This window comes from Berghia stephanieae, chromosome 13 (assembly GCF_034508935.2).
Source record: "Berghia stephanieae isolate SIO BIC M18660-M18661 chromosome 13, UCSD_Bste_1.3, whole genome shotgun sequence".
Taxonomy (NCBI): domain Eukaryota; kingdom Metazoa; phylum Mollusca; class Gastropoda; order Nudibranchia; family Aeolidiidae; genus Berghia; species Berghia stephanieae.
The window spans coordinates 2,718,602-2,732,559 of NC_088372.1; the positions used below are offsets into that span (position 1 = coordinate 2,718,602).

The 13,958-nt window shown below is 36.9% G+C and overlaps 1 protein-coding gene across 6 annotated transcripts in view; it reads left to right on the forward strand.

Moving 5' to 3' along the window:
* Nucleotides 1–13,958, forward strand: part of LOC144959165 (islet cell autoantigen 1-like) — a 29,192-nt gene that overhangs the window by 14,818 nt on the left and 416 nt on the right. For 2 of the 6 annotated variants that reach the window (XM_078891692.1, XM_078891693.1), the window contains exons 9-14: nucleotides 1,253–1,909; nucleotides 7,403–7,506; nucleotides 9,765–9,926; nucleotides 11,069–11,323; nucleotides 11,951–12,090; nucleotides 13,537–13,958. The exon at nucleotides 13,537–13,958 is cut by the window's right edge and continues 416 nt beyond it. In XM_078891692.1, the coding sequence (XP_078747818.1) occupies nucleotides 1,253–1,909; nucleotides 7,403–7,506; nucleotides 9,765–9,926; nucleotides 11,069–11,323; nucleotides 11,951–12,090; nucleotides 13,537–13,650 (1,432 nt within the window). In that variant the 3' untranslated portion in view covers nucleotides 13,651–13,958. The remainder of the gene's footprint in view (nucleotides 1–1,252; nucleotides 1,910–7,402; nucleotides 7,507–9,764; nucleotides 9,927–11,068; nucleotides 11,324–11,950; nucleotides 12,091–13,536) is intronic. The other 4 variants (XM_078891695.1, XM_078891696.1, XM_078891694.1 and 1 more) reach the window with 3 other exon arrangements.

Consider the following 13,958-nt stretch of genomic DNA (forward strand, 5'->3'; position numbering starts at 1 on the left):
ATGACGTCAAACTGCCAGTCCGAAAGGGTTCTAGTGTCAGGCTATATGTTAACGATGGCTACGGTACCCATCTATAGATAGAATGAAGTTGACGTCACTCGGGTCTTTGTTATTGTTTTTTTTTTTTTTTGCCATCCACGTTTATGAGTACTTCTCACAAAACTGTATTAACCAGACTATAAAAACGTTTAAGGTTACACATAGTTTCGTGTGTTGGTCCATTATACTTCCGGATGGCAATGTTGTGAGCTTCTTAGACAAGCGCATACTAACTATAAGCCCACTGATCTTGCAGAGGTCCACAGTGGATTCAGGCCCGTATCTCTGCTTTGTCCAGCACTGTTTCATATACATCTTTTCAGATTTTGATGTTGCATTTTGCAGGATCCCTTATTTTATTCAATTATTTTGTTGTTATTCCTCTCACCAAACTAGTAAAGGACTGACCTAAATGTGTTTCCATAAAAAAGAAAAAATGTGTTTAAATATATATATATTGCTGTTATTGTTTCATGCATGGCAAATATTATATGTGTTAGTTTTAGAGAGTAAATGTTGTGAGTATACGATGTTAATTTTCAATGTTGTGTCTTTGTGTTTATTTATTTATTTTTTGTTTATTTAAAAAAAAATTATTTATTTATTAATTTATTAATTTATTTATTTTTATTTATTTATTTGTTTATTTATTTGTCCTTTTAAAAAACGACCTAATTTTATATAAATCATAAAATACGATTTGTTACAATTTGCTGTTGGCTTTTATTGTTTTTTTGGCATTATAATTTCTAAGGTTTCATCACCGTGTTTCAATCCACGTCTATCATTGTTGCTTTTTTTTTTATTTTCTTTTTCTCTTTTTAATAATTTAAAAAAAAAGGTTTTTACACTTTCAACACCAAATCACTCAAATGGACAAACCTTGTGTGTCAATTCGACCATTCGACTGACTGTCGCCACCAACTGGGATTTCAATTCTACACGGGGTGGGGCGGGGATAAATACACCCTTTCTTCGTAATATCGGATCGTTTTGTGAAACGCTGTATATTTCGATGTTCAGTTTTACATTCAAAACTTCTCCGATCTGCTTTGATTCTCCATGTGCAAACGATTATGCACTGTGTGATCATTTGTTATCTACATCCAATATAAATTCCATAAAAAAATATATATATATATTAATAATAATAATAATGATAATAATATCAATGAAAAATAAATAAAATATATGTTTGAAACAAATTCATCAGTGAATTATTGGATGATGATGAGGAAAGTCACAGTGGTGGACGTCACAGTAAATCATCCAAGCGCAGACACCACCACAAACACCATCATCATCACCATCAACAACAACAACAGCACAGTGATTTGGGCAGTCCTAGCCATTCCTCCAAGACCAGCAGTCCCAGAAGCCAGTCCAACTCCCCGAGGGAGAGCGCCACCACCACCATGGCCGTCACCGGCCCCTCACGCCAAGCATCCAACCGCCAACACCACGACGATCCTCGGTCTCCGTGGTCAGGTCCTGCATTGTCTCACAGGTCCACGGATTATTGGAAAAAAGCCTCTGGCTTAAGCCACGATGGTTTATTGGGGGAAACCGACTGGCAAGAAGGGAAGCAAGAAGCCGATCAGAGCGTTGATGACCTTTTATCATTTGGAGATGACAACGATGACGATGATGACTTTGACGCCGTGAACTCAGCCGAAAGGTCAGCTGTGGCAGCCATCGCTGCTATCTCATCTGGAGGTAACGATGTGAACCGTCCGTCAGCCTCTACATCGACAATCTACAGCTATGACCAGGATTATTTCAATGATGACAATAATAAAGATGAAGGGAAAAAGACGACGATGAGGCCTAGTCAAGGTTTTGACACGAGGGACGACAGCGAGAATGGAAGGTGATACACGCTTTGATGATTTGCATCCATTCATTTTCCTTTCGTTTTCAATTCTCAAACCTAGTGGGAGTTTTTGGATTTAAAAATTTTTTTTTTAGTTTTTGTTTTGATTTAGATTTTTAAAACTCATTTCTGCACGACTAATCTGTTCATGTCTGTCTGTATGTCTCACGATCAATCCTTTTTCAAACAATATATATTTAGCAGATTGAAGAATTATTATAGAAAAATTGCTGTCAATTTATTTAGTTTTTCCTACATTTAAATGTAAAAGTATTTGAATGTGTTGTTCAAAGTAGTAGATTATATTCAAAGTATAGTTTGGTTTAGTTTCTCTAGTGTGGTAAGAATAGAAAATTGTGTTTTAACACAAATTTGTAGAATGATCTTTCTATATCTTATTTTTCTTATTTATTTTGGGACCTTCTCCATGTTTTTATGCAATCGTTTTAATTAGAACAGAGTTTATAGCAAACACTAGTTAATATATGAACAGATTGGAAAGAAATAACGTTAAATTGGTGCTATCAGTATCATAAAACATCCACTATGAGACCCAAGTATGAAAACATTGGAGATAGAATGTGTAATAGTAATAGTTTGGAAAGAAATGACGTTAAACTGGTGCTATCTATACATCTAAACATTGGAAATAGAATATGTAATAATAAAAGTTGGTTGATATTTTTTTTGAATTACTAACATCGTTTGAAAAGGATTGTTTGTGTGACTTTTATTTATTATCTCGAAACCACTCAATTTTTCTATTATTATTATTTTTATTTTTATTTTTTTTTTCCATATTTTTGTCATTTAGATTTGCCTTTTTTTTTTCCTTAACATTACAATTTTTTTAGTTCTGGAATGTCATTGTCTCGTCTTCTAATACAAGCATCATCCTGCAGAAATGTGACCCATCGTCTCAAAACGGTATTATGTCGGAACGAACCAGATGCTTAAAAGCCAAATTAAATGTTAAACTGGTCAAAAATATAAATTGTTGGCATTAGCACCCTAAAATATGGTATCCATTCTCCTCAATAAAACATACAAACTCAATACAAGTCTGATATTTCTGGATATAAATTCAATTTTCAACATCTTAGCCAACCCGACTTAATACCGTTTTGAGGCGAAGGGTCACAAATATTAACGAGCTACTGACTGGGATTGCTGTTTTGTTTTTTTCTTCTTTTCAAATAACAAAATTTGCTTCTCTCTTATTTCTATTGTCTCTGTTATTCAAAAGTAGTTTTTTTATTTTTTTATTCTTCGCTCTATGTAGATTAATATTATCCTTATTACCCTTTCTGCGTTTATTTTTAAATATATTTTTTTTCTTTTCTTTCTATTATTTAGCTGATACTGTCTAGTTTTTGTTACTTGAAAAAATGGCATAGGCATTGTCAAAGGCAATATATACAAATTAATGAAAATCATCATCATCCATCATGGCTTGTACTCTTGAGCACGTTGCCGTTCAGCTGTCTCCACGAATCACGATCCTCTGCGGTGCGCATGAAATCTGCGTTGCTTTTTAAGTCACATTTGGCCATTCTTAGGTTAATGAAAATAACAGTTTCAAAATAACATACAAAACTAAACCAGGAATGATTCATTCAGGCTAACAAACCCAGTATAAATAGTGTTGTGTTTTTGTTTGTCTTAATAGAATAGATCTCACCTATACTGCAGTTGTTTTTAAAAACACAGTACATGCAATGTTAACTCACTCAATCCTAGAGATTTTTGCTTCTTTTCAAAATTGGAAAAAATGTATTAAAAATGAGCTTGTACATAGATAGTTTTATTCAACTAATACCATTAACATGTAAAACCTAAAAAACATTAGCTTTGATACTACGCCTATAATTTGTCTCAGAAAAATATAATAAATTTATAGGTATGAGGTAAAAGTAACCCCGGGTAAATACGGATATAGTCGGTGTTAGGCTTGAGTGAGTTAACCAAATAGCGCATACTTTGTTCTTTAATGAAACGGCAGTATACTGTCTATGATTACTATTATTATCAAGATGATGATGATGCTAAAATTATAAAAATCTTTTTTTTTAAATTATTTTTTATTGTATGCCTTTCTTTTTATTTTTTATTTTTGATATACCCTCCTGCTTCAGATTTTCCTCTAGTTTTAAAAACTTTAACCAGGAATGTGCATGCGGAACGTACAAAACTTTTTGTTTGACGAATTCCGTACCTGCCATCTCTGTCCAATTTTATGGGGATATTCCCGATAAGTGTAGTTCTCATTCCTGATTTCTCTTAAACTTAATTACAAGATAAATTTCCACCCGATTTTGATTGTATTTTATTGTTTAAGAAAGAAAAATAATGAAAACAATGATGATGATGATTATCATCATCATCGACGTTAACAGTGTCATTATCATCATCAGCATAATCGTCATTGTCATAATGAGTAACATTATCATCATCATCATCATCATTATCATCATCATATTCATTATCGTTGTAATCATCATTATCATCATCATCATATTCATTATCGTTGTCATCATCATCAATATCATCATCATCGTCATTATCGTCGTCGTCATCGTCGTCGTCTTTGTCATCATCATCACTACCACCACCATCATCATCACATCTTCATTCAAATCTCAAGTCTCAAGACCATAAATTTTCCCGAATTTTTGTCTGTGAAGTTGGCTGGCAGGTATGGAATTCTAACCATTGGGGACAAAGAGTGGGGGGAAAATAAAGGTTTCTTCAACAACATTTGCCATAGTGATACAAACTCTAACTAGGCTGCTAGAAGCTGTGGACTGTAAAAAGCTTCAAAGAAGAACAAATTACCAAACACAGAACGTTTCGGGCTCAAAACCCTTCTTTAGCCAACAACAAAAAAACATTAAAGACATAAATACATTACTAAATTCCAGATAGACGACAGAGAGGACCAAAAAAATATCTCTGTCTATCTGGAAAATAGTAATGTATTTTTGTCTTTATTGTTTTGTTGTTGTTGGCTGAAGAAGGGTTTTGAGGCCAAAATTTTCCGTGTTTGGTAATTTGTTCTTTTTTTTTAAAGCTGTTATAATATTCACTTTTGTTTTATTACTTTTGACGACATTTCCCAAAATGGATTTGAATCACATTTTTGTTTGCAGTGGGACCGCCATCATTTTACTGTTGTTGTCTTTAGAAAAGCCTTTTTGGTTTTGATTGTCGAGCCTCTCTCTCTGCATCTCTCTCTCTCTCTCTCTCTCTCTCTCTCTCTCTCTCTCTCTCTCTCTCTCTCTCTCTCGCTCTCTTTCTTTCTCTCTGCATCTCTTTCTCTCTCTCTCTCTCTCTCTTTCTCTCTCTCTCTCTCTCTCTCTCTCTCTCCCTCTCTCTCTCTCTCTCTCTCTCTCTCTCTCTCTCTCTTTCCCTATCTATCTCTCTCTCTCTCTCTCCCTCTCTCTCTCTCTCTCCCTTTCTCCCTCTCCCTCTCTCTCTCCCTCTCTCTCTCTCCCTCTCTCTCTCTCTCTCTCTCTTTCTCTATCTCTATCTGATCTAAAAGTGCTCAAAGCGCTTTGCAAGGAGTACTCACCAAAAGCAAAACTTAACATGTACAACGAGATATAATGCCTGATAGGCAATGTTACAAATATTTTCTTTTCTGGACAGAGACAAGGCTTTTTATGGCCAGGTTTTCATTTTACTCCTGATTACGATGAGATAATTCGAGAAAAGAGCCTTTTCTTATGACTCAACTGTTGGCCACTCAAGAGTGGGACTCGAACCTTGGACCTTCTAGTCCAAAGGGGAGTCTCATACCAGATGACTGCATAGCCGCACTTTCTCAAATGTGTCCCCTGTCCCCTCTATTATCAATTTTTTTTTTAAATTCCAAATGTGCATGTGATTTTTAAATTATTTTTTTAAAAGTTTCCACTACCTTCCCAAGTGGTTATGGGGGAAAAGATGTAGATCAATTTTATTGTATTTTTTGCTTCATTATATATGATAATGTAATCAAAATACTGTCTTCTCCTTTTGTAACAATGATTTGATTCATCCATCTCTCGAGTTTGTTTTAATAATAATAATAATAATAATAATAATACATGGCATTTTCATCACTGTGCAATGCTCAATTCGTGTGCCAAATAAATATACAAAATTAACATATAAAACGTATATCACTATTCATTAGCAGCTAAGTATGTCAAGACGTATTTTCATAGTTCTGTAACAGTAAAAAGAAATGAAGTGAGTAGGAAAGTGCCAGAAGACAATTAGAGAATAAAAATTTTGCCGTGTCGAAGAGGGGGCTCGAACATGCAACATCACTGGGGAGAGGTGTACTGTATAGCTGATACGGTAGAGTCACGCTCTCCCTGCCGGTTCGATCCCCAGTCGAGGTAGACTGATTTTTTGTATTATTTTTCTTTCTTGCTTTGTCTGGCACCTTTCATATACGCTTACTTGTTCAGTTCTTTATTTTAGTGTTTTAACTCACTCAACCCTAACACCGACTATATCCGTAGTATACACGGGGCTACTAATACCAATGCCCATTGATTACATTTTTCTGAGACAAATTATAGGCGTAGTATCAAAGCTAATTTTCTTAATTTTTACATGTTAATGATAGTTGAATAAAACCATCTATGCACATTCTCATTTTTAATACATTTCTTCCAATTTTGAAAAGTAGCAAAAATCTCTAGGATTGAATGAGTTAACATTGACTGAAATACATACCTGCCAACCCTTCCGTTTTTGGCAGAATCATTTCCTATTTTCACTCTTCCTTTTTATACTATTCTGCCATTGTCTCTAAAATTCCGATTTTTTAAAAAAAAATGATAAAATGGTAAGAAGTGAAAAGAGCAAAGAAGGGGGGGGGGGGGGGGAGTTAGAAAGGTGAAATTCTTATTTTTTGTCTCAAATTCCTGTTTTTAGGTGTTCCGATTCCACTTTTTGAATTTGAAGGGTTGGCAGGTCTGAAAATACCACAAGGGTTCATAACCAAAAGAAAAATTATTTTTTAACAGGATCGTCATTCCTTAGTTTGTTTTTATTTGCAAATGATGTCATATTTTGTTTGATGTTTATAGTAAACATATTTTTGTATGAATGTAATAGCAAAAGACACGATATCAAGAATTATTTTACCCACGTTGTTGATCTTATTTGATGGTCTTTGGTATAGCATAGCTGCCAACTGTTCCGTAAAAAAAACAAACGGATTTGATCCGTATTTGGCTCCCTGAATCAGTAATAATAATAATAATAATAATAATAATAATAATAATAATAATAATAATAATAATAATAATAATAATAATAATAATAATAATAATAATATACTTTATTTATCCAAAAAATGGAAATGCGTTTACAGATGTATTTGTTTTGTTTGAAGATGTATTTGGAGCCTGAACTGTTTTAGGAACTTGTCGTATTCATTTGTGTTCAACATTTAATTTGTTCTCTCTTTTTTTTTTTTCATGTATCATCCAGTCTGATATCGGTGGAGGACGAGGAAAGTAAAAATGCCAGGGAGTCGTTGGCGTACGATGATAAATTGTTGGACCTTGGATTGGGTGGACGCTGTGCTGCTGGAGGTGAGGCTAGTAACTGTTTGGTGATGGGTGGTGAGGCTAGTAACTGTTTGGTGATGGGTCGTGAGGCTAGTAACTAAACATTTGAGTGTATCCCTTTTAGTGGGGACCTGTGCTTGTGTCTGGATGAGACTTTTAGATGATCTCAAACTGAGTACTTTGATAGTGTGCTCTTGTAATCTACATCTGTTTTCTATTTGAACCAATTCCCCTTTGTCTCACCTTTTCTTTTGTGCTTTACTTGTAATTCTAGAACTTTTTACATCCCATTTTCTTCCTTTAAACTGGCGCTGATATGACCTTAATGTGTTGCAAGCGCCGTAAAACCATTAAAAACAAAACAAAAACAGGCTAGTAACTGTTTGGTGATGGGTGGTGCGGCTAGTAACTGTTTGGTGATGGGTGGTGAGGCTAGTAACTGTTTGGTGATGGGTGGTGAGGCTAGTAACTGTTTGGTGATAGGTGGTGAGGCTAGTAACTGTTTGGTGATGGGTGGTGAGGCTAGTAACTGTTTGGTGATGGGTGGTGAGGCTAGTAACTGTTTGGTGATGGGTGGTGAGGCTAGTAACTGTTTGGTGATGGGTGGTGAGGCGAGTAACTGTTTGGTGATGGGTGGTGAGGCTAGTAACTGTTTGGTGATGGGTGGTGAGGCTAGTAACTGTTTGGTGATAGGTGGTGAGGCTAGTAACTGTTTGGTGATAGGTGGTGAGGCTAGTAACTGTTTGGTGATGGGTGGTGAGGCTAGTAACTGTTTGGTAATGGGTGGTGAGGCTAGTAACTGTTTGGTAATGGGTGGTGAGGCTAGTAACTGTTTGGTGATGGGTGGTGAGGCTAGTAACTGTTTGGTGATGGGTGGTGAGGCTAGTAACTGTTTGGTGATGGGTGGTGAGGCTAGTAACTGTTTGGTGATAGGTGGTGAGGCTAGTAACTGTTTAGTGATGGGTGGTGAGGCTAGTAACTGTTTGGTGATGGGTGGTGAGGCTACTAACTGTTTGGTGATGGGTGGTGAGGCTAGTAACTGTTTGGTGATTGGTGGTGAGGCTAGTAACTGTTTGGTGATAGGTGGTGAGGCTTGTAACTGTTTGGTGATGGGTGGTGAGGCTAGTAACTGTTTGGTGATGGGTGGTGAGGCTAGTAACTGTTTGGTGATAGGTGGTGAGGCTAGTAACTGTTTGGTGATGGGTGGTGAGGCTAGTAACTGTTTGGTGATAGGTGGTGAGGCTAGTAACTGTTTGGTGTCGTCTTGTTTGCTTTTTTATTTTTTATTTTTTTTTTTTTTGGTCGTTTTTTTTTGTGAGGCCAAACCTTTTTGTTGGAAGAGCCTGTTGAAGTCTCATTGTAAAGGTACTGGGATTGATTGGGTCAGGATGCAGTCAACATTTTTTTTTTTCTGTACACTCTGACATAATAATAATAATAATAATAATAATAACAACAACAACAACTTATTGGTGATCTCAAGCTAAGTACTTTGATAGTGTGCTCTTGGAATCTACATCTGATCCCTATTTGTTCCCAGTTCCCCTTTATCTTACTTTTTCTTGTGTGCTTTAATTGTAATTCTAGAACTTTTTACTATCCCATTTTCTTCCTTTTTACTGGCTCTGATATAACCTAAATGTGTTGCAAGCGCCGTAAAACCCTTAAAAACAAAACTAAAAACAAGGCATCCAATGAGTTTTATTCTATAGTCTTCCTTGTAAATTAGCTCTAATGGGTTGCTAATGGTTTTGTTTTTCATGTTGTTTGACAAAAATATTACTGGGTGGGGTTCTTAATCTCCTGTAGTGGGCAGGGAGGCTTTCACTGTGTCTTCTATCCCTCTATATCGGTTTTCCAACATGCTTTCTGTCTTTGTCTTGGGATGATGTTACTTGGTTTTGTCCTGACCCTGGCTGGGAGGGAAACAGTCAAATGTATATTTGGGAGATGATATATTTTTTTACTTGTAAATCATCTCTCTGTTATGCACTGTGTTATGCTTTGTTTACATATTATATGTGATTTGTAAACATTTGAGTGTATTCCTCTTAGTGGCGACCTGTGCTTACTGATAGTGTGCTCTTGGAATCTACATGTTTCCTATTTGAACCAATTCCCCTTTGTCTTACCCTTTTCCTTAGGTGCTTTAGTTGTAATTCTAGAACTTTTTCTATTCCATTTTCTTCCTTCTTACTGGCGATGATATGACCTTAATGCTTTGTTACCATTTCAACCCCATCCACCCATCCATCCATCCACCCACCCATCCATCCATCCAGGTTCCAGCGATTTTGGTCCTTTCACGGATGCCAGCAGTACGAGCAGCAAAAAGGCAGACGATGACTTGTTGAAGGACGATGAAGACGATGACCTGGATTTTGCTGGGAAAATCATGGAGGCAGCCGCTAAGAACAGGGAAATTCAGAAAGTTAAACCCGATGGTGAGTTTGGTACGGTCGGTAGTTTCCACCAGAAGACCTGTTGTCTGACTCCCATAGTGGGCAGGGTGGTACTTACTGTGTCTTCTATCCCCCTATATCTGTTTTCCAACATGCTTTCTGTCTTTGTCTTGGAATGAAATTACTTGGTTTTGTCCTGGTCCTGGCCAGATGCCCTGGCTGAGAGGGAAACAGTCGAATGTATAGTTAGTTTTGGGAGATGATATTTTTTTCATTGTAGATCAACTCTCTGTTATGCACTGTATTATGCTTTCTTTATATTATATATGATTTGTAAAACATTTGAGTGTGTTCCTCTTAGCGGGGACCTATGCTTGTGTCTGGATGAGACTTTTAGTGATCTCAAAACTAAGTACTTTGATAGAGTGCTTTTGGAATCTACACCTGTTCCTTATTTGAACCAATTCCCCTTTGTCGTCCCTTTTCTTGGATGCTTTATTGTAATTCTAGAACTTTTTACTATCCCATTTTCTTCCTTTTTACTCGCGCTGATATGACCTTAATGTGTTGCAAGCGCCGTAAAACCCTTAAAAACAAAAACAAACAAACAGTTTGGTACGGTAGTTTCCACCAGAAGACCTGTTGTCTGAATGCTCATTCTATATTAGTGACTGTTTTCGTCTTGTGACTTTCTAACCACAAATGTAAAATTTTGTTGTTAATTTCTGTTCTTTACAGTGGAGGTCAACATTTTTTATTTTTTTTTGTGCCGTTATGTGGTCTTGTGGTATGACACTGGCTTTCAGATCAGAAGGTCCTTGGTTCGAGCTTTGCTCGACGCACAGTTGAGTCCTTGGAAAAAGCTCTTTACTCACATTGTCTCACCATGCTCAGGTTTAAAACGAGTACCTGGCCGTCACCAGCGTTGTGTCTGTCAAAAAAAAAAAAATTGAAATATCGCTTAACAGGCATCATGTCTTGCCTTGTTCTACATGTTACGTGTTGTTGTTTGCCAGAGACCCCTTGTCTTGTAAAGTGCTTTGAGCACATTTAGTGGATATTACGCTATATAAAAGCAAGTTTTTTGGGGGGGTTTTTTGTTGTTTTTTTTTTATACTTATCATTTACAGCAGCTGTTAGTGTGTTGGGTTTTTAAAAATTTATTTCCTATCTTCCATGTCCAGGAAAACCCAAAGATCTTCTCGGTGACGATCAGCCTGAAGAAGAATTTGATATCGATAAGGACGATATGACTCTCCTCAACGAAATCCTCAACGCCCCCTCTCAAGGGGAGGACGAATTCACCACCGAGTGGACCGCCGTCTTTGGAGGTGGAACACTGACCCACTCCAGCCCAGATTCGGTCCCGGCAGAACCTGACTTGTCCAAGGAGCGGTCGGGTTTCCTGCCGTCCAGTTTGTTGGAAACTCAGATGATTGGTAAGTAAGATGGATGATTTTAGTAACACCTTTTAAAGTAGTAGTAGTCCTTCAGAGCCATTTGGCAAAAGCAATTGCTTGTTACCCTTTGGATAGGATTCTAGTTTCCGAATGATGTAGTAACACCTTTTATAGTAGTAGTAGTAGTAGTCCTTCAGAGCCATTGGGCAAAAGAAATTTGCTTGTTACCCTTTGGATAGGATTCTAGTCTAGTGCGAAGTACTTTCCGTATGATGTAGTAACGCCTTTTATAGTAGTAGTAGTAGTAGTAGTAGTAGTCCTTAAGAGCCATTTGGCAAAAGAAATTGCTTGTTACCCTTTGGATAGGATGCTAGTCTAGGGTAAATTACTTTCCACCAGATCTAATAGACCCAGCTACCCAATAACTACTGGATGGACAGGGGGTGTCAGAAAAAAATCTCAAACCGCACTTGGGTAAATAATCTTCATCTTAGAACAAGAGCAAGTGTCGAGTATGAATGACTTGATTGCTGCCATCTAGTTCATGATATATTGTTACGATATTGTACAACCCTTTACCCCGTTACATAACTTTTTAATCTTTTGCCTTGATTAATAAAGTTCATCTTATCTTATCTTATCTTATCATAAAATTTCTTCTTCCAGCAGATCCATTTTCCAGTCCCGGCCCCTCACCTAGCAATTCAAGGACGGCCACCGAGGCCAGCGCTGGTTTGTCTTCACAGCAGTCAGCTCCAGGAAAGGCTGGCAAAGATCAGAAATCAAAACCTCCTCCATTGACCAAGGTAGGTTAGATGGCGGTTTCATAGCTGCCAATCTTACCGCATTTTTAGTTCGTCTCCTGCATTATTGTGCAGTAGCCTGACTATAAGCCCAGGCCCAGGCCTAGAACCCATGTTAGCCTACCATAAGGGTCTTTTCGGTTCTTTCGGTAACGTACGTGAAATTCCGGTCCTCCATTTTGTTCACGGAAGTGAGTTAAAGTCATTCGGTATTGTGGTAGATTTATAATCGGAAAGGCCGATACCGAATCCGTTCTTTTTAGTGAAGGTAAATAGCTCTACTTGGCTGATATTGATTGTAATTGAATTATTCAGATTGAGAGTACCGTACTCATAAGCATTCCAAAGAAGTAAACAAGTCAGTTTCATCTTTTGAAATGTAGATTTATACATTTATGTATCTCCCTGATTTTTTCTGAATCTCCCTGATTTTCTGACCAAAACTCCCTCTTAATAAGTTTGGTGGGTTGGCAGCTATGCAGTTTTACTGCTCGACACAAGATGTTCTTTAAAACGTTGAGCTTTTATATAGCGCAGTGTCCACTAGACTTGTTCAAAGCGCGTTGGTCCCTGACCAACAGCAATACGTAAGTAACATAACGAACGAGACATGACGCCTGTTAGACGATAATACAATTTTTTTTTTCCGACAGACACAACGCTGTTAACGGCCAGGTACTCATTTTACACCTGAGTACAGTAAGGGAATGTGAGTAAAGAGTCTTTTTTCCAAGGACTCAACTATGCGCCGATTGAGGCTCGAACCCAGGACCTTCTGATCCAAAAGCAAGTGTCGTACCACAAGACCACATGGCCTCTGGATGGGTTCCTTATCTACGTGTGTTCCATTGATGATGGATAAAATCAGCCTTTGCTTAAAGTCAACCTTTATCTTTCTGGTCCAGCAGTGTTGGATTTATCAGGTTCCACTGTATGCAGACTTGCCAACTTGAAATTTCAAAAAATTAAATTTCTCAGAGGGAAGAAATAGAAGTCACTATAATTAACTGTACACATTAATATTTCTGTGTTACGCACTATGTTATGTTTTCTTCATATTATATATGATTTGTAAACATTTGAGTGTATTCCTCTTTGTGGGGACCTGTGCTTGTGTCTGGATGAGACTTTTAGTGATCTCAAACTAAGTACTTTGATAGTGTGCTCTTGGAATCTACACCTGATTCTTATTTGAACCAATTCCTCTTTGTCTTACTTTTTTTTGGGTGCTTTAATTGTAATTCTAGAACTTTTTTACTATCCCATTTTCTTCCTTTTAACTCCCGCTGATATAACTTTAAAGTGTTGCAAGTGCTGTACAACCGTTAAAAACCAACAAGAAAAATCATGTTATTTAATCCAAATTTTAAAGAATTATAAACGTTTTAATGTTTTTTCAAATTTGTGTTTATTTTTTATTCTTATTTGTACTTTTGTTTTACTTTGCAGCAGGGTCCCGGCACCAACATGTCTGCCTGGTTCAACTTGTTTGCTGACCTTGACCCCTTGTCAAACCCCGACGCCATTGGCAGACGACCCGATGATATGACAGATGCAATGTAACTTGTATGAATGAATGCATATTGGTTTGTTTTTGGGTTTGTTTTTTTTTGGGGGGTTTTGTTTTTGTTTTTTGCTTTGAAATGAAATAATTAACTTATATCAGGCTATTAGAAAAACTTGTCTTTTTACAGACACAATTGGCTGCGGTGTTGGATAAGTTTTCACATCCAGAATTATGTTTTCATCTCAGATGATTGTCTAGAGGAAAGGAGGGCAATGCAATATCTTCATCTCAAAACAAGGATCATTCACTACGACGACGACTCAACTAGCATTATGAACAGACAAGGGGATAAAAATGAACTTCT